The sequence below is a fragment of the Halichondria panicea genome, chromosome 14 (assembly GCF_963675165.1).
Source record: "Halichondria panicea chromosome 14, odHalPani1.1, whole genome shotgun sequence".
NCBI lineage: Eukaryota > Metazoa > Porifera > Demospongiae > Suberitida > Halichondriidae > Halichondria > Halichondria panicea.
This window is the reverse complement of record NC_087390.1, coordinates 2,482,592-2,504,177: the sequence shown is the minus strand read 5'-3', so window position 1 is coordinate 2,504,177 and position 21,586 is coordinate 2,482,592. Positions and strand designations below refer to the sequence as shown.

Below are 21,586 nucleotides of genomic sequence, written 5' to 3'. Positions count from 1 at the left end.
GCTAACAAGTACTAATAAATTACTTATAAGTCCAGCGACCCTGAAGTGAATTGATGATCATTACCAGATATGTCTGTAACAATGGACAGGGAAATGGACACAAAGACTACTAAAGATAGAAGCAGTGCTAGTGGAGAGGGTCTAGGTGGGGCCTCTGTGAGTGGATCGAGATATGAGAATGAGAAATCTATTAATGGTAAACAAAGTATCATAAGAATGCACACAAATATTTACTAAAATACAGGCAATCAGTTTGATGTTGTGAACTGGCTGTATTGGAATCTGTGGTGGCAACAGTACTCATTTTGGAACAGCGTACATCACCAATCATTCAATCAACATTTGAATGGGGCTCCTGGTACCGGAACTGGACAGCAACCACCATCAATGGCTCCCCCTCCGTTGAATATGAACATTGGAATGAACCCATTTGTTAGGCCTCAGATTACACCTGGAATACGCACTAGAGTTATTTCAGGTACATCTCTTTTCACATAAATCTGAAATTGCATTCCTGTCTTTTTCATCATCCACTTTCCTTTACAATGTAGGCTATGAGAGCTGTATTGCTCCCCTGTGGAGGCGTGGCGTAGCTGAGCTGATAGACACTCTGTTGGTGGGACTGTTGCTCCGATTCTACCTGCCTGATGTGGACTACAGGTATAAGCAGGTCTCTATCATATTAAATTGTACATTGTCAAGTGTAATATACTTAGGCTTCACATAGCATTAGGTACATGTGTAGCAAAGTGCTGTTATATACGACATGTGTACTTGAGCTCTATGTCGGACTATTATTATTCGATCACTAATTTAGAGTTTCCCCCCCACACACACATAGAGTACCCGAGTTGATTTTCGAGGGTCCGGACATGTGGGACGACATGACTCTTGAGGATCTGACTGATGCTAGGGACACTCTCTTACTGTTCCTGTACTCGACTCTATTACACAGAGCTATCCACATCTCATTAGAGGTACGTCAGTAGACACTGTTATGTTTTTACAATAGGTTTTGCCCATTGGTCTTTTATGGGGTTGTATTACACAATTGTTTATTTGGGACATGGGTACTACCTGGCCACTACGAGCTTGTACATGTCCCTCGTAGGCAGTCCTAGCCACTCATAGAAACCACTTCTTAATTTTTTCTCTCTTGACTTCTGCCCTCAGGCACTGCTTCTGTGTGTCGTCAAGTGTACCCCTGGAAAGTGGCTGATGGGACTAAGGGTGTGGCGATGTGCCACTCCCCCCTCCCTCACTCGGACCTTCCCCGGTTATTCTATCAAGGTAGAGCCTGCTGGAAACATCTCATTCCCATTGTGAGTGCAATAGTAATTTCCTGTAATTTCAAGTTGCATGCTGTATTAAATTTTGATCAAGGCTATATATATCAACTTATGAAATTTTTTACAATATCCCCCTTCCACCCACACATTATACAGGTGTATGGGACGCTCTCTCTTCAAGAGTACAGTGAGTCTGGTGATTCCGTTGGTCATTTTCTTCTTCCAATTGGACAAGGGTCGCACTCAGTATGACCGACTGTTTCGTTGTGTGGTGGTGGACACTTACTCCCTCAACAAGCCCCTCTACACGACTGTGGTCACCATGAACAATAGTAGATAGGTAGATTATCTGAACATTCAGTTTTTGTAGTTTTGCATGATTCATAAAAAATAAAGGCACTGCACATTGCAAAATTCAAATACATAAATGATAATGATGTTATAATTATATAATTATTGCATATAATTATAGACATAGTCTTTTGGTGATCTGCATGGTGACTTCAATTATCTTGCATGTATCTTCAAAGATATGTTCTTGTATCTTGTGCGTTTACTACCAGACATTTCCCTATGAAATAATTAATTTGACATACATGGGTGTATAAATGAAGCCTTACCACGGTACTGTTCTTGTATCTTGTCAGCAAGGTTCCTATGATCCAGATGCCTTATAGCGTCCACCAAATCAGCCACACAACACTCACCATTTTCCAGCCAATACCTCAGCATGTCTGAAAAGTACTGACTCACGTTATGTTGCTCAATTCTTAGACTGTCGATGAAATCAGAGCTTATACCCAGTGCTAGTGCAAACTGTTGCCATTGAGCTGTGCAACAGCCTAGAATTCGGAAAAGGCCACGTACTGTGTACACAAGATCTGATCGGGGTGGGGGTATGATTTTGAGAGATTGTATACAAATGGTCCTGTATAAAATATGTATAACACAATCATTATTACTGAGCTAAAACTGTGACACATAAGACGCTCAAGAGCATTTACCCTGTGCGTTGAGCTTCATTGCACGCGCACAGAAGTAAAACGGATATAAACTTTTACCGTAAAATGACCTTATTATAATTATGAGTGAATCTATGCAACGATTAGATCGACTAAAAAAAAGTGTTTTTTGTCGCCTTCGAATCACCTACAAGATTCAATTCTTTTTCCAACTACTGTCTCATTAGCTGTTGAAGCAGTCTGTGAAAGTGTCTAGTTCACTCAAACAGCTATTTTTGTGTCTACACACACACACACCAATCACCCTACCCCTGCTGAGCGCTGCACACGCACGAGGTAAAATTACGAACGCTCTGTTATTGTACTTTTACACTGATAATAACAATGGCAATGACAATACAATAATTCTCAACTTACTGATTTTTCCACTCTCAATGTCTCTAGAGAGGTTGCCCTTGGCTATGGCCGGAAATCTCAGAGCCTCAATGATGACCTCTGTACACAGTCTCCTGTCATCAGTGCCAGTGTGTGCGTGGGTGGAGAGGAATCGATCCAGCACTCGAGCGAAACAGTTCTCAGGAGTGGCCACTCGGCTCTCAATGCAGTCGAGCTCTTCAGGGGGCACTCCAAGATGCACTCCTAGTGACCTCCATTGAGCAGCCAGCGGTCTCAAGTCTTCGACCAAATGTCTCAAATCTAAAAATGACAAAATCTAATGCAATGCAAAAAACATGACTCTAGGTTTGGAATTGAATAAGTTTATCCACATGGGAAAGGGTCTCATAAAATTATAGGCAATATTGCCTTACAAAGGTGCTCCCCATGAATTACTTATTGTTAATACCCTTTCTTACCGACTTTAAGTTTAAGCAGTTCATCTTCCATAGCTCGCTTTAGTTTGGAGGGCAATGTAACTTGAAGCGTTTGTAAAAAATGACCATCCAGAGAAGCAGTTTTTTCCTTTCTAGCTTCTTGTCTTCTCCTAGTGACTTCAGGGATATTCCAAATGAATGTTCCATCGTAACTGGCTGCTTGAAGTGTTTGTAATAGCAGAGATACCTCACTGAGTCCATCTTGTAGTTGGATAATTGCTGACTCAGCTTTCACCACAGCTAGTTGTAGTCGTGAAAGCACCTTAGATCGAATTTTGCTAATTTCAGACTTCAGAGCGTCTGTTTTGTTGTCTGAGGTTAGTTGGGTGTGATATGCGGGGTACTCCTTTGCATGCTTCGTTAGTTCCTTGATGGTACCCTGCAGCAGAGTATATGCGAGTATTCAGTAATTATCATAGCAAATACCTTGTAGGTGCACCCCAAGTCCTTGTAGTCACATTCTTTTACTTGGTGAGTGCACACTGTTTTAGTATGCTTGATCATCTGTGGGAGAGTTGGTAAAGATCATTAACTCATTAGTATTAGTATTATTCATGACTAAAACAGGCTTTAGTTTGCTAATCCACGAATCAAAATCCAAGAGAACGTGGCTAGAAGCCTATAGAAGCTGTTAGTTTTTGTCGCATTGCAACCGTTGAGCAGTTACTGCTGGAATACACACACACACACACACACACACACACACACACACACACACACACACACACACACACACACACACACACACACACACACACACACACACACACACACACACAGTCAGCTTTATCGTATCCCTCCTGCGGCTACGCCTCGAGGCATAATGAAAACAGAACTCACCTCTCTCCTAGGTAACCTCTCCCCACACCCATTGGGGCAGTAGTCTAGTGCCATCTCACACTCCTTCTGAATGTGAATCTGTGTGTTTGGGAACCATGATTATTTTATGACTACATGTAGCTGTTTATTATACAACAAAGTAAGTTGCATTGTATTGCTTTGAGAGTGTTAAAGGATCGAGTACAAGAATAACTTGCGTCTTCATTGAGGGTGCGTTGTCCACACCATCGACAAGTGATGGGGTTGAAGTTGCATTTATTGTTGAGGTGGTCCTGTAATTGACTCTTAATCAGTTCCTCTTTACAGCCGTATATTGAGTTGGTGCATTGTACTGATCCAAACTTACACGAATTCTTATGCTCCTACAGAAAACACAGCCACCCACAATTTATGTATAAGTTATTAACCCGAGACGTACCGTGGCGCCATGCACAGGATATTAGTCTATCTGTGCGGTTTTGAGTGTGTACCAAAGTGGTGTGTTTCTATATTATAGCCTCAACATAACAACGAGCTTTGGCGCATGCCCCACGGTGCTTTAATTAGTCAAGTACCGTATAGCGGGTATATTTCGACGGTATATAAAAAAATAATTTTTGCGGAAATGCCTTGGAAAGGCCTTTGCGGATTTAATTTTCGTGGAATAGTAGCCTTTTTGCTAGTCTCGCGGGCCATACTCCACAATCTGATACTACGTATGGTGGGGGTTTTCGTGTACAGTTCTGGAATTTCGAAACGATGGCATTTCAAGAATTTCCACACAAAAATGCAAAAATGTACCGAAGTATTCAAAAGGGGTGTGGTTTAAAATTGTTCACCATTGCTAAAAGTTGACAATCTACACTGTACTGAGTCTGTTGGTTGTACAATCAGGCACTCTAAAGGATCAAGACTATCATTTTAATTGTATATTGCTTTCTTGAATATCTATAGCTGATGGATAGCTGCAGTCAAGAATGAAAAGAAAGATTAGGGAGCCCAAAAGTCGGCAAAACTATGGTTTCATTTATTCCAAGCAGAAATAGCCATGGCAAGACCTCTTCTCCAGAGTTTAATACTGAACATGAGTGATATGGAAGCAGAAATCAATGCATGCAATAGACAACATTATTTTGCAGCTCTACAGATCTAGATCTACGATTGTTGAGTATGAATCATCTATTGTCTTGATACTGAGTCTATGTTCACATGATAGCTTCTTCCACTTGAGATACTTTCAGTTGCTGTAGAGGGTTTAAGTTATTCTGTGGAGAAAGACTTGTATGGTAACGTTGTGGTTAATTGACAGGATACAATAATTAAATTCCACTGCGACACAAAAACCTGGCAATAGTCACCATACGTAGTATCAGATTGTGGAGTATGGCCCGCGAGACTACCTTTTTGCATGCATGCGATATTAAATTTGCGGTTCTAAATGTTCGCGGTACATGCTTAATCCGCAAAAACCACGAATTTACGCTATACAGTATATATTCACTAGATTCTAGTACAATGCATGCACCTGACATCACTAAATGAGGATTACCCACTGTGCAGACAGTACTGCTATCACGCTGCACATATAGCATTTTAATTACCTGATAGAACCTGCTCTCCCCCTCCCAGGGACAGGACTGGTTCAAGCACTTGAGGGTGGTATTCTGAAGCTCGTACTCCACTGCATGCCTTGTTTCGGAAACAGTTGGCGACAATGTTCTCTTCATTGCAGGATGAACAGATGAACTTCTTCTGGGCTCTGCAGTAAATGAGATGATGACATGCAGTCAATATGACACATCATCATTAACAACGTTTTACCTCTCAACATAGGAATTGTAACACTTGCTACACATGCAGTCTGTCTCCACAGTCACATTGGTAGGGGAAAACTATAGTCTTGACAGCTTACACACACTAGTGTACTCATCAGTTTTTGTTTATAGGCTAAGATTGGTCTATTTTTTCTGCAGGCCCAAGTACGTGTCCACCTTTTATACCACATGTACTTGTACAAGTGTCTATAATTGGAATGATGTCATAGACTCGTGACTCGATCATGAATAGTCTAGTACAACTTTAGCCTCGATCCCAGGCCGCACTTCCCGATATAGGGAAGTGCGGCCTGGGGCGGTGAAGGAGGCTAGTACAACTGTATACTATACTAGTTACCGGTATACTGCACACACACATTATCATAATTATGCATGAATTATACAAACTAGCAAAAACATATTAACTACAAAATTGGTTCAGATCCATTCCAGCTCACAGTGACACTCTTCCACCTGCAGCACAGTACAAACGTAGCCTCGATCCCAGGCCGAGTTTTCGCTTTTATAACGGTTAGGCGAACAACTGGGCCTGGTACTAGTTGTCTGCGCATGCGTCAAATTTTCATTGTATATTTGTGGTCGGCAAAAATATTTAATAAATCAATAATAGAAATTTGTACACAGAAAATGCACAGAGTGAGTACACAAAAGATGCACATAGGGAGCTGCTTCACAAAGGCCTGTGGAGTTGCCAGTTGTGCTGCAGCACAATTACAGTGACCCAGGGCAACTTCAAGATGATTGAATGCCTTCAAATTACGTTTCAAAAAGATTTAGCAGGCTGCTGGACTTCTCTGATTCTAGGCCCCAACTCGTAACTCATTGCTTGAGAAAACGTAGATTCTCTTGATGTCTCTGAGCTACCCAGCAACGCTCGAATGAGCAGGTCATACTCCAGTCCTGTGAGTATAGGACAATATTAAAAGAAACCAAAGACGGTTAAACCCTTACCTCAAACTGTCCAGTCTCGTCCGTTAGTATAGCCAAGAGGAGCACTGTTGGGATAGCTGGATATTAGCCATTGCTCCTGTACAGAGAAGTAGACATTTTAAATACGTGTAGATCTATACATATTAAATTTCTCGGTTATAGTGTCATTGTCGACGAGCTGATGATGGCAGCACCAAGTTCTCTAGCTCACACTCTTCACTTGATCCACCATATTAATGATGAAACTATACGTACCGGTAGATCTTGCCAAACATGAACAAGACTTGATAGCATAGCCATCCATAGGGCCCACACAAAAATATCTGACCTTAACAAGCTTGACAAAGCTTTATACCTCTTCCCTTGTTGTTCAGTCTTCAGAATAAGCTTCAGAGAAGAGAGAAGCTTCAGCTAAGAGCCATTCCAATCGATTCCAATAATGATAAAACGGGAACTGACTTCTAGTACACGATAGTACACGAATATAAATGTCACGAAAGTGAACGAGAATATCCATTCGTCAGAATCTGACGAACGACTGACGCATGCGCAGACAACTAGTACCAGGCCCAGTTGTTCGCCTAACCGTTATAAAAGCGAAAACTCGGCCTGGGATCGAGGCTAAGTACAAACGATACTTACGATAGTACACAACAAGTTTAAAACTCACTTAGTCCGAATGCAGAGCTCCAATGGTGGGGTCAATCCATCCTCCACCAACGACTCTCTTCCCTCTGCATTGTCTGTGAGAGGAACTATTACATTAGCTGAGGTTTGCACATCTCTCAACGTATACCTATAGTCAGTCGTATGACCTCGTCCTGGTTAGCCAAACCATCGAAGTAGTGTAGGTCAAATCTCTTTTGCAGTCTGCATTGATATGGAAGAATTATAGGCTGAGCCATAATAGCATTTCCGGCATAACAATAGCACCGTAAAATGAATAATGCACATAATTATTTTGAATAGCAAAGTAAGTCTTCTCTCATTTTTTCAATTTCTTCTATACAAGTATATACATCTCAATAGCTTTTACCATGAATAGAAAAGTTGTACAGAGAGACTTTTAGCACTTAACTTACGGATTCTCAAGGAGCAATCTCTCATGAGAGAACAGCACTGAGAAGTGGCTCTCGCTGCAGATCACCCATATAGGATAGACAGCCGGGTCCTTGTAATTACTCCCAACCTGTGGGGGGAGGGTGGGTGTGATGGGTGTACCCATCCGTGTGTACAGGTGTGGTAAATGAGTGCATAGCTACACCCTAAATACCTTCCCCTATACCTTACAAGACTGGTAATGCTCAAATAATGATAGCAAACCTATTTCACCCTGTTTACTCAGACCTCTCAAACGTAGCTGTAAGAAACAAAATTCATTTGTTATTAGAAAACCAGCGACTTCGTTATGCATGTATTCCCCCCCCCCCATGTGCTACATTCAATAGCAAACCTATTTCACTCTGTTTACTCAGACCTCTCAAACGTAGCTGTAAGAAACAAAATTCATTTGTTATTAGAAAACCAGCGACTTCGTTATGCATGTATTCCCCCCCCATTTGTGTCACTATGTTTGTAAGTGATGTCATAATCATTTAAAAAGCAAAGTTTCAGACAATCTTCAAAGAAGCATGGAACTCTCTCAGGAGAAAGGGGCTTCAATCTGGCTAACAGCTCGGCCAATTGAGATCCACGGTTTTGCTCTCCACAAGTCAGCCTTTAGAGATGCTTTATGTATACGCCCTTGGCCCTATCTAACATTCGTTCTGCTGTTCCCGATGCATGTATTCTTTCTGCAGGCACTAGGCGCTAGGCTAGGCCTAGCCTTTATATATTGTCCCATATTGATTATTGCTGGGGAAGCCATGAATACTGAATGATGTTATAAAAAATTATACAATAATTATTACAAAATTGGCTCAGATCCATTCGATCCAGCTCACAATGACACTCTTCCACCTGCAGCACGGTACAAACGATACTTATGATAGTGCACAACAGGTTAAAACTCACTTTAATAGTATTAAAGTGAGTGACTATTAACGAATGCACAGCTCCAGTGGTGGGGTCAATGCCACCAACGACCCTCTCCCCTCTGCATTGTCTGTGGGAGTATCTAGCTGTGGTTTGCACATCTTTCAACATACCTATAGTCAGTCGTACAGTCTCATCCTGGTTAGCCAGACCATCGAAGTAGTGTAGGTCTGTCAAATCTCCTTTGCAGTCTCCTGTACATGAAGACTTAGGAATGATCGACATTGTACACGACTATAGATAGCAATTCTGGTGTACTTGCATACAACAATAGACAACAAACAGTACGGTAGAACAATTTAAACCATGGAATCATAATGAACTATTTTCGTTAAACTTAGAACTCAGAGCGATAACTCACGGTTCCAAAGGAATCACTAACAGAGCGAATGGCCAAAAACAGTTTTTATATACTTGCGACCAGTTGGCACTAACTCTGACCTATTCCTCTGCTGCTCAGGTCCACCTCTCAGTCCAAAGATGTTACACGCCAGTCAGTAGTAAATAACTAACTCGTGTGTATGTGTGTGTGTGGGGGGGGGGGTAGTGCCTAGGATATAGAACAGAGGCGCTATATAGGCTACATGCCAACATATGCATGCCGGTGTAGGTTTCAATCCATACCTTCCATCGTAATACTTCAGGCGAACGAACTTTCCATCGTAGGATACGGTTTGCAATGTTACACCCATTTCATTAGCGACTTCTTGCAGATGAAAGACACCTGGCTTCAACTTTCCATCCAGTTATGTCTGCCACCGCTTGGCTTAAAGCTTTGTCCTTCTCAGTAGCAAGTTTCTTAGTGGTTGATTGAGGCACACAGCGAGCGAGTAGGGCACTGGTGTTCTTGAGCTCATCAACAGTCTTGCTCACACATCTTAAATGAAACGTACACCACGCCCTTGGATTCGTGTTCCTGGAGTTGCTTGGAAGTAGATGACAGATCTACCCTGCAGAAATAAAGGAAATTAGCGAAATTAAATTACTGCTTTGTTGGATTCAAGTGCATGACTGTTGGAACTACGATAGTATGCTGAGATGAAGATGTTAGACAAGATTAAACTGAAGGCTATATGTGTGCCAATGTATGTGGCATAGTGACACGGGTATGCTAGACAGTCCCTGTCAATATGTCCCTGTATACGTGTGTTAGTATAGCTTAGCAGTGATACTGTACACCATATTGCATATAATTATAGTATTCATACAAATGAATAGTAATTTAATAGGGGAAAGAAACCAGGACTACACAGACCTTAAACGTGCAATTAGCAACAGTGCACGTAAATGATTGTAAGCGACATTCCTTCTGTAAGTACTCGCTCATCTGTAACAATAAAACAATAGTTATTGTCATTAGGAGTAGATAAGATTATCTACTCCTAATGACACACAAAAGTGTAGACTGAATCTGCATCTTACCATTCCCCTGGCAACCTTGACTTCACATATTTTGCTGCCATACTTGATTGCAGCTGCTATATATATATAGCAGTCCCTGTCAATATGTCTCTGTATATACGTGTGGTAGTATATTATTACTGTGTGCCAATAATTAGTAGCACACAGTAGACAATTGTATCGACAGTTGTATATGGTCAGGGTGTCTTACCTTGGATCTTACCATTCCCCTGGCAACTTTGACTCCACATTTGTTGCCACACTCGCCCGCAGATGCAAGACAGTCTCTGTCAATATGTGCCTGTACGTGTGGTAGGTTAATTTTCCACATAACCCAAATTCAATAGAGTTTTCTAATGCTAACGATTTAATTTTATTATAGAGCTACGATACATACCTGTATATTGCCTCTGGCCATTGAAATCCCACACAGATGACACGACACTTGCTGGTAGTAGCACTGCTGTCTCAGTATAGACTTTCACTTGCTCTGGGGGCAACATTACCGAGCAACCATTGTTCGGACACTTCACCACCCCAAACTTGTCACTCTGAAAGTAGGAAATACGTTAAGGTCAAGTTTGATATCAGAGAATTGAACACGTACGGTATAACTATAATTATAAAGAACCAGAGGTGTTAGCAGCACACACTAATTTTTATTTCACAAATATTTATTATGACATAGATATCTTCATCACTTGAGTAACAACGACAAAACATGCATTAAAAGTAGTGCTCTCCTTTGGAAATAAGAGCAGCCAAAGTCTACAAGTACAAGGCAATAAGCAGAGAGTGGCGACCATTTTTACAATGATGGTAATATAAAACGCACGGTTTTTCCAGATTTTTGTTTTGTGCTAACCCAAATGCTTAGACTGACTTCAACAGGCTAAAAGATGACACAGCAGAGGCCACTGGCAACTATTTCTAAAACTCTATGCACATAGACAGATAGCATTCATGCTTGTTTTTGCTATAATAATAATTATGGTCAGCCCACTACTTTTAACTGGGAAATTCCCTCAGTGCTCCATAGAGCTATATTTATGTGATGTTAAGATCACAAATTGCTCTACCGTATAGCGGGAAATTTTCGTGGGGTAAAAAATTCGTTATTTTCATGGTCAAGCTGACCTCCACGAAATGTTGACGTAGGCGTGGCTTACCGTAACGTATGAATGCAGTGCAGGCAACGAGACTAAACGAAATTTATACTCACGAAAATTCTTTTTCCAGATAAACAAATTTTTACCGCACGAAAATCACCCGCTATACGGTATATACATGTGCTAGATCAGAACGAGCATTTATATTAATTAAACGCAACTGTAACGGTCACTGAACAAGCCTAGTTCCATTTCTAACAAGTAACCCATTCCTTCACACTAAAAACACTCTAACTCTACATTTCCGGTAATCTTAGCTCACCTTGTACACTATATCTCTTATCGTCAAAGTCAGTGTGTGCTCCAGCACTCGAGTGAAACAGTTCTCAGGAGTGGCCACTCCGCAGCTCTCAACAGTGCATGCAGTCGCGAGATCTACAGGAGGCACTCTAAGATGCACTCCTATAATGTCCTCCATTGCGCAGCCAGCGGTCTCAAGTCTTTGGCCAATCTAAACAAGGACAAAAGCTAATGCCCAACGGTATAGAACATGTATAGTAGCTAGGCTTCAGTGAACTTCCTCAAAGGAGCATTTCCTATATCAAACTCTGAACAGTTCATCTCTCCCTGAGGGGAAATCTTAAGCGACTATCCCTTGGAACTATACGCCCGGCCCCCCCCCCTCCGCATAATTATTATTCGGATTGCTAGAGCCTATAGTTGCGCCTCCATGTATCGAGGCATCAGCAGTTGTTTCAGCGGCCTATACACACATGGACACTTAGCTAGAATATTTTACTGCTATAAATTATATGCATGGCTTGTGCATAATTATGCCCGCTGGTACTGCAATTATTTTATAAGCACCCGCTCGCTATACGGTAGTTGTTGCATTTTGAGTGGGCAGATCAAAGGAAACACTGTGCCAATATCTGCCATATGGCACAGGTCAAGCCTTGAACTGTGCCACTATCTAGATACTGGCTTAAGTTATCTAAAGACCACACTCCACCCAGTAACCTGAAACGGTTCCTTTTATAGTATAACACTCATCCCATGTGGAACTCGTGCATGTGTCACAACTATAACTTAGTCTGAGAAGTTATTGTCTCAAAATTAATTCCCTCAAAACAGTAGTCCCCCACACACACAAAGCCTTTCTTAGGACAGGACTTGTTGGTGTTGTGTTTCCCGTCACATGCATAAATAATTATTTAAGAAGCATTAGGGAGGGAGGTTATTACAGTAAGCACAAACAGCAAGCACAATAAAACTATTAAAATACGGAACCTACTATCACTTATAATTATACAAGTCAAAATACTGAATGCGGGAGGGCCGGTGACAGAAAACATTATATCAACAAGTAATGGCCTTACATGTAATACAGTTTCTTGACAAGTTCGAGTTTCATTTGAGCTCTTTCTCTCCCATCAGACTCTGTGACGGGTGTGAGGATAGTACGGTAATGAGTGTCGTCTTTAATTTGGAGGGGACGGCCTGGTCAGACCGTCTCCATTGACGAATTTCAGGTACTTTAACTGTCCACAAATCATGCCAGGTGTATCATCTGCAAATAAATATTATAATGTCAGCAAATGGAATCCAATGGTTAAAATTTTCAATCATCAAAATATCCGTGTGGTCAGTACAACAAATCGAAGGGTGGGACTTGCATGCTGATCTCCGTAAAAATGTTAATTGCCAACTTAATTTGACATTTGGATTTTTGCAATATATGCATGGTGCAATAGGTACATAACAATCTGTATGACAAGATACGGTATATAGCGGGTAGTTCTCAAAGGTTAGTTTTTAGATATACTTCAGCTAGACATAAAGAATAGCAGAAGCTACATAATGCCCAACGGGTAAACTGTAGGTAGACCTACTCAAGAAGGATTTTTATTTTGATCATTATTTTTATCTCCAGAAAATATGATAAGTGAATTTAACACATATATAGAAGATCTACATTGCTTGTAAAATTAATGTGCAAAACAAAAAAGTTTGGATCGTGCATGATTTCAAATACTATTCATTGGTTAATCCAGTGGTGTTGACTTTGCATTTAAGGAACAAGGTATCGTCCTTGACGTAGGAGACGTTGTCAAGGACAGAAATGAGGGCGAATGTGGGGCAGCCTGAGGCAACGTTCATCTCATTGCGTGGTCTCTGGAATGATGAGGAGGTTGGTTCAGGACGGAATGACTGGACAATGTCTCGCTGCTTGTTCTGGTCCACCAGGGTCAGAGTGACTGCCGGTCTGAACGGCCAGGGGAGGAGGGCATCGTACTCCCCTTGCATTAGGGTGATAAAGAACGACAAGTGAGTGCCCTTTCCAGTACCATCGCCATTCATGTAGAGTCTCAGACAGAGCTTGTATCCATGGCGACTCGTATAGAATGGAGCCGAGTACAAAGATACAGTTTTCCCAGTTCTAGCTTCGTTTCTTCTTTGCAATACTTTGGGGATCTTCCAAATGAATGTTCCATCGTAACTGGCCGCTTGAAGTGTTTGCAATAGCAGAGATACCTCACTGAGTCCATCTTGTAGCCGGATAATTGCTGACTTAGCTTTTACCACAGCATCTGTTACTGGTTGCAGTCGTGACTGCACCTCAGACCGAAATTTGCTAATTTCAGATTTCAGATCATCTGTTTTGGGACGGCTTGCGAGTCTAGTGTTACACCGGCTATGCTGAGAGGTATGAAACAGTAGAACTGCATAAATTTTTAATAGTCATTGCAGATTGAGATTCTAATAAATAACTTTCATGGATGACTTTCATGTTGTTATTAATAGCTTATAATTCTGCAGCGGCCACAAGAAATTTATTTGCTCGTCCTGTGATGAAGAGAACATTGTGACCAACTGTTTTCGAGACAAGGCAGTGGAGTACAAGCTTCGGAACACCACCCTCAAGTGCCTGAACCAGTCCTGTCCCTGGGAGGGGGAGAGCAGGTTCTATCAGGTTTGAGTAATGATTACGCATAATTATGATAACTGCGACAAGCAATAATAGAGTTGTATCACAAATACTAGCTGTCTGTCAACATGATGCCGCTTTGAACACACTATGTTAGCTAGCTAGACATAACGTGTGTTGGTACTAGTGCTCTTAGAGGACGGCACAGAGTGTACCCTAATAATTCAACATTGTCCTACAGAAAATTATCATGACTGGGAAGGTACAATTCACGATTCGATCAGACATGACATGGTATATGCCTTTCGAAAACTGGTGAGAATTAAATTATTGTCATGCGTTCAATCAAGGAGCTGACCAACTAAAATAGCACTGATATTAGCTATCATCAGCTAGGGTTGCTCATTCTAGCTGTCATCAATGAACTGCTCTTTAGATTGTTTGTATGGGACACGTCATGCAAGTAAACAATGAATATGATTATTTTCTGTATCCCATACTCAACCGAAGAAGCAGAAATCACTGTATTTGTTGTTCTATTTTCTGTATAGGAGCATAATAAATCCTGTAAGTATATGGAGCAGTACAATGTCCCAACTTGATATACGGCTGTAAAGGGGAACTGATTAGGAGTCAATTACAGGACCACCTTAACAATAAATGCAACTTCAACCCGATCACTTGTCGATGGTGTGGACAACACACCCTCAATAAAGACGTAAGTTAATAATTACGTTAATGTGTTTCTTACTATTTAGAATCCCCAACTAATCATCACGGTTCCCAAACAAACAGATTCACATTCAGAAGGAGTGTGAGATGGCACTAGACTGCTGCCCCAATGGGTGTGGGGAGGGTTACCTAGGAGAGAGGTTAGTTATAATGGATATCATGTACATATCTATGATTTCCTGCTGTATGTGACCAATATTTTATTTTTATTATTAATGATCTTTACCCACTCCCTACAGGTGCTCAAGCATACTAGGACAGTATGCACTCACCAAGTAAGAGAATGCGACTACAAAGACTTGGGGTGCACCTACAAGGTATGTTCGCACATACGTACAGTAATTTTTCATATTCTATAAGTATTTTGTAATTTACTCGTACAATTATATGCTCTTATTTGTCTGTAGGGTACCATCAAGGACCTAACAAAGCATGCAAAGGACTACCCCGCATATCACAACCAACTACTGAAAATGGCTTACAAAGAAATGAAGCAATCTCTGGACCACCAAATTGCCTTAATAGACAACTGTTGCAGGCAAACTGTTCTCCTGCAACAGTGACGGCTTGCGAGTCTAGTGTAATATTTTAATCGGCCTGAGGCTAGTGTAACACTTGCTGCAAAGTCTGTCTCTAGTTGGGCGGAGCCCGACCGTCCCTGACGGGAGGTCGGGTTGCAAGCCTATCTGGGATTTGTTCTAGCGCCACTATAGTGGCGCCCTATCAGATTGCAGCATTTTTCACGTGGCTTGGTTACACTTCCGCTTGCATAGTTGCAAAACCGCATGCAGTATTGCTGTGCCATCCTTGTGGTTTACACGTCATCAAGTCGGTTAACACCCACTTGAGAATAATAATATTCATAGCAGTACTACATAATGCGCAGAACAAATCCCAAATAGGCTTGCAACCCGACCTCCCGTCAGGGACGGTCGGGCTCCGCCCAACTAGTCTGTCTCCACAGTCACATTGGTAGGGATCGTGGACTTGGCAGCTTACACACACTAGTGTAGACATGGATCTACTCATTGATTCTGCTCAGGATTTACTATTATTTAGCAGTAGTTTGAAGCCTTTTTAGGCTTATTGGAGCTTAATAACCCAGCTCAAGAGCAGCAACCTTGAAAATCAGGGATATATATGAGGTATATATGAGGTGAATAGCAGTTTCTTTTCGGGACAGGGGTGATAGAACTAAATCTGAGACAGTCTCGGGTAGTTTGGAGATAGTTGGCAGAGACTGGTACATACACAGCTTGATTGTAGATAGATGTAATACTTTTTTTAAATTGTGATCATTTTCCTGTTCACAAAATTGATATGCTGTTTTTTTGTCCGCAAATGATACAGCAAATGGCATGTCTTTGATGATGTGGATTCAGGAAGGTGTACTCTCAAATAATTATAGTGAAGTCAAAAAGCTTATGCTAGAAATAAGTGAAAGCCAAATCGTGAAAGCCCAATCGTGAAGAGCTATAGGGTGCTCGTTTGGACATTGTTGCACAAAGCTTTTTGGGAAGAGATAGACAGAGCATTTTGATGTTAGGGTGTTCAACCCACATGCTATCGCAACTCCACCCAGATCCAATGCTATCGAATGAGTTTAGAGAGAAGAAGCTGCTGGAGGAATTTATGGGGTGCCGTTTGTGTCAAAATAATCGCTTCTCCACTAATTATGAGAAGCAAGGAAGATCATACAGTTCCACCTTCCACTGGGTAAGATGTAGACTAAAATTTTCACTCCTAAGATCCACCATAATGTGCATCAGAGGCCCCGATCTATAATTATACCTTTGCTTTCAAACACGCCAACACCATCAATTGACCTGGCCGTCCACGAAAGTCAGGTACAATCTTTTTAACTTGACTGTAACAATAATTATTCTTAATTTTCTTTCCCTTGTGCCAATCTTGTACATGAATCTTAGCTACAGAAAAAAATTGTTTTAGCACACCTGCACTGCCTTCTGCCTTACGTGTACATATGTGATGCTGGCATAGTCAGTCTATTTACATTCGCGGGTTTTCCCCACCATTTCCAGGCCCGAAATACAGATGTTATTGTATTAAATTGTACATTATCAAGTGTAATAATACTTAGGCTTCACATAGCATTAGGTACATGCGTAGCAAAGTGCTGTTATATACGACATGTGTACTTGAGCTCTATGACGGACTACATACGATCACTAATTTAGAGTTTCCCCTCCACACACACATATAGAGTCCCTGAGTTGATTTTCGAGGGTTCGGACATGTGGGACGACAGACTCTTGAGGATCTGACTGATGCTAGGGACACTCTCTTACTATTCTTGTACTCGACTCTATTACACAGAGCTATCCACATCTCATTAGAGGTACGTCAGTAGACACAGTTATGTTTTTTTACAATAGGTTTTGCCCATTGGTCTTTTATGGGGTTGTATTACACAATTGTTTATTTGGGACATGGGTACTACCTGGCCATTACGAGTTTGTACATGTCCCTCGTAGGTAGTCCTAGCCACTCATGCATAGAAACCACTCCTTAATCTTTTCTCTTTTAACTTCTGCCCTCAGGCACTGCTTCTATGTGTCGTTAAGTGTACCCCTGGCAAGTGGCTGATGGGACTAAGGGTGTGGCAATGTGCCACGCCCCCCTCCCTCACTCGGACCTTCCCCGGTTATTCTATCAAGGTAGAGCCTGCTGGAAACATCTCATTCCCATTGTGAGTGTGTAAGCAATCATTCTATAACTCTGAGACTACCTGTATTAAAAAATAAAATAAATTTCCTGTAAGACCAGCATTTAATTGTAGCATGCACTCTGTACTTATCCACTAATCGTGTTACAATATCCCCCTTCCACCCACACATTATATATACAGGTGTATGGGACGCTCTCTCTTCAAGAGTACAGTGAGTCTGGTGATTCCACTGGTCATCTTCTTCTTCCAATTGGACAAGGGTCGCACTCAGTACGACCGACTGTTTCGTTGTGTGGTGGTGGACACTTACTCCCTCAACAAGCCCCTCTACACGACTGTGGTCACCATGAAATAGTAGATAGGTAGATTATCTGAACATTCAGTTTTTGTATTAATAAGTTTTGCATGATTCATAAAAAATAAAGGCACTGCACATTGCAAAATTCAAATACATAAATGATAATGATGTTATAATTATATAATTATTGCATATAATTATAGACATAGTCTTTTGGTGATCTGCATGGTGACTTCAATTATCTTGCATGTATCTTCAAAGATATGTTCTTGTATCTTGTGCGTTTACTACCAGACATTTCCCTATGAAATAATTAATTTGACATACATAGGGTGTATAAATTGAAGCCTTACCACGGTACTCTTCTTGTATCTTGTTAGCAAGGTTCCTATGATCCAGATGCCTTATAGCGTCCACCAAATCAGCCACACAACACTCACCATTTTCCAGCCAATACTTCAGCATGTCTGAAAAGTACTGACGCACGTTACATTGCTCAATTTTTAGACTGTCAATAAAATCAGAGCTTATGTCCAGTGCTAGTGCAAACTGTTGCCATTGAGCTCTGCAACAGCCTAAAATTTGGAAAAGGCCACGTACTGTGTACACAAGATCTGGTTGGAGTGGGGAGAGGGTATGAATTTATGAGAGATTGTATACAAATGGTCCTGTAAAAAGTATTACTGAAGTTAACTATTGTTATAATTATATGCAAACGCTCTGCCAATCCTAATTACAACCGACAATAAAAAATTTTTTTTACACCGACAATGCCAGTACTAATAATTCTCAACTTACTGATTTTTCCACTCTCAATTTCTCTAGAGAGGTTGCCCTTTGCTATAAATCTCAGAGCCTCAATGATGATCTCCGTACACCGTCTACTGTCATAAGAGTCAGTGTGTGCGTGGGTGGAGAGGAATCGCTCAAGTATTCGAGTGAAACAGTTCTCAGGAGTGGCCACTCGGCTCTCAATGCAGTCGAGCTCTTCAGAGGGTACTCCAAGATGCACTCCTAATGACCTCCATTGTGCAGCCAATGGTCTCAAGTCTTCGACCAAATGTCTCAAATCTGAATAATGACAATGCAACAGAAAAAACATGGCTAGGGTTTACTTGTTGTTAATACCCTTTCTTACCGACTTTAAGTTTAAGCAGTTCATCTTCCATAGCTCGCCTTAGTTTGGAGGGCAATGTTACTTGAAGTGTTTGTAAAAAGTGACCATCCAGAGAAGCAGTTTTTTCCGTTCTAGCTTCTTGTCTTCTCCTAGTGACTTCAGGGATCTTCCAAATGAATGTTCCATCGTAAAACTGGCTGCTTGAAGTGTTTGTAATAGCAGAGATACCTCACTGAGTTCATCTTGTAGCTGGATAATTGCTGACTCAGCTTTGACCACAGCATCTGTTACTGGTTGTAGTCGTGAATGCACCTCAGATCGAATTTTGCTAATTTCCGACTTCAGAGCGTCTGTTTTGTTGTCTATTAAGGCAATTTGGTGCTCAAGAGATTGCTTTATTTCTTTGTTGGCCATTTTCAGTAGTTCATTGTGATATGCAGGGTACTCCTTCGCATGTTTCGTTAGTTCCTTGATGGTACCCTGCAGCAGAGTATTGTAATTATACGCGAGTATTTAATTATCATAGCAAATACCTTGTAGGTGCATCCCAAGTCCTTGTAGTCGCATTCCCTTACTTGGTGAGTGCACACTGTTTTAGTATGCTTGATTATCTGTGGGAGAGTTGGTAAAGATTATTAACTAAACAACCTCATTAGTATTAGTATTATTCATGATTAAAACAGGAAATGACGTTGTTAAAAAATGTATAAGTAAGTTGCATTGTATTGCTTTGAGAGTATTAAAGGGTCGAGTACAAGAATAACTTACGTCTTCATTGAGGGTGCGTTGTCCACACCATCGACAAGTGATCGGGTTAAAGTTGCATTTATTGTTGAGGTGGTCCTGTAATTGACTCCTAATTAGTTCCTCTTTACAGCCGTATATTGAGTTGGTGCATTGTACTGCTCCAAACTTGCACGAATTCTTATGCTCCTGCAGAAACACAGAAACCCCCACAATTTATAGTATAAGTTATTAACCCGAGGCGTGCCGTGGTGCCATGCGCGGGATATTAGTCTGTCTGTGCGGTTCTGAGTTTGTAGCCTCAACATAACAACGAGCTTTGACACATGCCCCACGGTGCTTTAATTAGTCAAGTACCGTATAGCGGGTATATTTCGAGGGTATATCAATTTATGGACTAGGCAGGCCGGTACAAATGAATCCAAGTAAGAGACCTGTGGTGCCTCTTGTAGAAATTGTTGGGCTTCCCCAAACCACAATGGCAACAAAATTAATACGGCAAAGAGTAGGTGGTTTTGGGCTTTTGGGGGGAGTTAAAAAAATAATTTTTGCGGAAATGCCTTGGAAAGGTCTTCGCGGATTTAATTTTCGTGGAATAGTAGCCTTTTTATTAAATTTGCAGTTATAAATGTTCGCAGTACATGCTTAATCACAAATTTACACCCTCGAAATATACCCGCTATACGGTATTCACTAGATCCTAGTACAATGCATGCACCTGATCGACATCACTAAATGAGGATTACTCACTGTGCAGACAGTACTGCTACCATGCTGCACACCGTAGCATTTTAATTACCTGATAGAACCTGCTCTCCCCCTCCCAGGGACAGGACTGGTTCAGGCACTTAAGGGTGGTGTTCCGAAGCTCGTACTCCACTGCCTTGTCTCGGAAACAGTTGGCCACGATGTTCTCTTCATTGCAGGATGAACAGATGAACTTCTTCTGGCCGCTGAAGAAAATAAGATAACACGTGATCATGAATATCACATTGTTAAGGTAACAGGGTGTAAAGGTAACAAGGGAATAATAAAAGTTGTCTCTTCCGTGTTGTTTATTAATGCAGTCGGGAAGCCTCGAGGCATGATTTGGTAAGGGATGATCGTGATATAAAACACACAATTATAAGATGAGAATCCTCGTGTTTTATGCATTATACAGGTAACTCGCCCTCGTGTTTAGTTCGTGCTTGTGCCTGCATATTTCATATTTAGACACTCAGTCTCATCATCATGGTGCTAAAATTATTACTGCAATCATTCATTAGTTTACTGCAGTTTTACCTCTCAACATAAGAGTTGTAGCACTTGCTACACAGTCTGTCTCCACAGTCACATTGGTAGGGATCATGGAACAAGTACTCTTGACAGCTTACGCACACTAGTGTATTCATTGGCTTTGACTACCACTATATTGAACTTAATAGATTTTAGACTCATGATCTAGCAAGCTACTTTTATACTGTACTTAAACTTGTAGCTTCTACAGAGCTAGCTAGAGAGGAGGGCACAACTCACTATGTATGTCTCATCTGACTTTGTATCAGAGACAGGATATGCAGAATCCAGTATGAGTATACGTACGTGAACAAGTGGGCGGTGTTATAATTATGGGCGTGTACATCAGAGCTGCCTTTACTCATCCTTTTACTACGGTGGCCCTGAGCGCTACTCTAGTTGCCGGGTAGTTCATACTTGATTTTTGGACAAGTTCCACCAAATTGTTCACTTGTTATTGTTAACAAGGCCACGCACTGCAGTGAAGAACAACAAAGTTTCTTATAATACAGCATAGTATAATAATAAATTATCACCTTGGGTGCCAT

General features: G+C 41.2%; 7 protein-coding genes and 1 long non-coding RNA gene across 13 annotated transcripts; 3 read left to right on the top strand and 5 right to left on the bottom strand.

Annotated features, from left to right (window-relative positions):
- Positions 1 to 35: 35 nt before the first annotated feature.
- Positions 36 to 1,760, top strand: LOC135347549 (uncharacterized). The gene is made up of 6 exons (XM_064545588.1): positions 36 to 196; positions 245 to 478; positions 552 to 660; positions 842 to 977; positions 1,174 to 1,322; positions 1,446 to 1,760. The coding sequence occupies exons 1-6, from the start codon at positions 70 to 72 to the stop codon at positions 1,627 to 1,629; spliced, it is 939 nt and encodes a 312-aa protein (XP_064401658.1). The 5' UTR covers positions 36 to 69; the 3' UTR covers positions 1,630 to 1,760.
- Positions 1,726 to 21,315, bottom strand: LOC135347532 (TNF receptor-associated factor 5-like). Of its 4 annotated transcripts, none has more exons than XM_064545565.1 (9): positions 21,045 to 21,315; positions 20,560 to 20,713; positions 19,785 to 19,949; positions 19,550 to 19,627; positions 19,245 to 19,496; positions 3,106 to 3,310; positions 2,669 to 2,947; positions 1,910 to 2,170; positions 1,726 to 1,860 (listed from the first exon to the last, which is right to left on the bottom strand). In XM_064545565.1, the coding sequence occupies exons 1-9, from the start codon at positions 21,152 to 21,154 to the stop codon at positions 1,814 to 1,816; spliced, it is 1,551 nt and encodes a 516-aa protein (XP_064401635.1). In that variant the 5' UTR covers positions 21,155 to 21,315; the 3' UTR covers positions 1,726 to 1,813. The 4 variants fall into 4 exon arrangements, with proteins under 4 accessions (XP_064401635.1, XP_064401634.1, XP_064401637.1 ...); XM_064545564.1 differs by lacking the exons at positions 19,245 to 19,496; positions 19,550 to 19,627 and adding exons at positions 3,550 to 3,627; positions 3,964 to 4,041 and having other exon boundaries at positions 3,106 to 3,502; XM_064545567.1 differs by lacking the exons at positions 19,245 to 19,496; positions 19,550 to 19,627; positions 19,785 to 19,949; positions 20,560 to 20,713; positions 21,045 to 21,315 and adding exons at positions 3,550 to 3,627; positions 3,964 to 4,041; positions 4,161 to 4,325; positions 5,544 to 5,701; positions 5,764 to 5,949 and having other exon boundaries at positions 3,106 to 3,502.
- On the bottom strand, positions 6,120 to 8,081 carry LOC135347556 (probable ubiquitin carboxyl-terminal hydrolase MINDY-4). The gene is made up of 4 exons (XM_064545599.1): positions 7,790 to 8,081; positions 7,504 to 7,577; positions 7,378 to 7,450; positions 6,120 to 6,230 (listed from the first exon to the last, which is right to left on the bottom strand). The coding sequence occupies exons 1-4, from the start codon at positions 7,930 to 7,932 to the stop codon at positions 6,182 to 6,184; spliced, it is 339 nt and encodes a 112-aa protein (XP_064401669.1). The 5' UTR covers positions 7,933 to 8,081; the 3' UTR covers positions 6,120 to 6,181.
- LOC135347555 (uncharacterized) lies at positions 9,485 to 11,119 on the bottom strand. Its single transcript, XM_064545598.1, has 6 exons — positions 10,978 to 11,119; positions 10,540 to 10,693; positions 10,354 to 10,443; positions 10,164 to 10,253; positions 9,997 to 10,068; positions 9,485 to 9,691 (listed from the first exon to the last, which is right to left on the bottom strand). Exons 2-6 carry the CDS (start codon positions 10,558 to 10,560, stop codon positions 9,620 to 9,622), a joined length of 345 nt encoding a protein of 114 aa, XP_064401668.1. The 5' UTR covers positions 10,561 to 10,693; positions 10,978 to 11,119; the 3' UTR covers positions 9,485 to 9,619.
- Positions 13,198 to 13,912, bottom strand: LOC135348111 (TNF receptor-associated factor 1-like; the record flags this gene model as incomplete). Its single annotated transcript, XM_064546286.1, has 1 exon — positions 13,198 to 13,912. A coding segment is annotated over one exon (627 nt), but the record flags the coding sequence as incomplete, so codon positions are not given.
- On the top strand, positions 13,918 to 15,533 carry LOC135347566 (uncharacterized). Of its 3 annotated transcripts, none has more exons than XR_010398459.1 (5): positions 13,918 to 13,958; positions 14,072 to 14,225; positions 14,422 to 14,898; positions 14,976 to 15,229; positions 15,320 to 15,533. It is a non-coding gene; the product is annotated as an uncharacterized LOC135347566 (long non-coding RNA). The 3 variants fall into 3 exon arrangements; XR_010398458.1 differs by having other exon boundaries at positions 14,072 to 14,495; positions 14,732 to 14,898; XR_010398456.1 differs by having other exon boundaries at positions 14,072 to 14,898; positions 15,320 to 15,532.
- LOC135347558 (uncharacterized) lies at positions 17,146 to 18,058 on the top strand (the record flags this gene model as incomplete). Its single annotated transcript, XM_064545602.1, has 3 exons — positions 17,146 to 17,271; positions 17,474 to 17,622; positions 17,782 to 18,058. Coding segments are annotated over 3 exons (450 nt in total), but the record flags the coding sequence as incomplete, so codon positions are not given.
- On the bottom strand, positions 17,971 to 19,209 carry LOC135347553 (uncharacterized). The gene is made up of 4 exons (XM_064545596.1): positions 19,038 to 19,209; positions 18,698 to 18,970; positions 18,253 to 18,513; positions 17,971 to 18,201 (listed from the first exon to the last, which is right to left on the bottom strand). Exons 1-4 carry the CDS (start codon positions 19,066 to 19,068, stop codon positions 18,155 to 18,157), a joined length of 612 nt encoding a protein of 203 aa, XP_064401666.1. The 5' UTR covers positions 19,069 to 19,209; the 3' UTR covers positions 17,971 to 18,154.
- Positions 21,316 to 21,586: the final 271 nt, after the last annotated feature.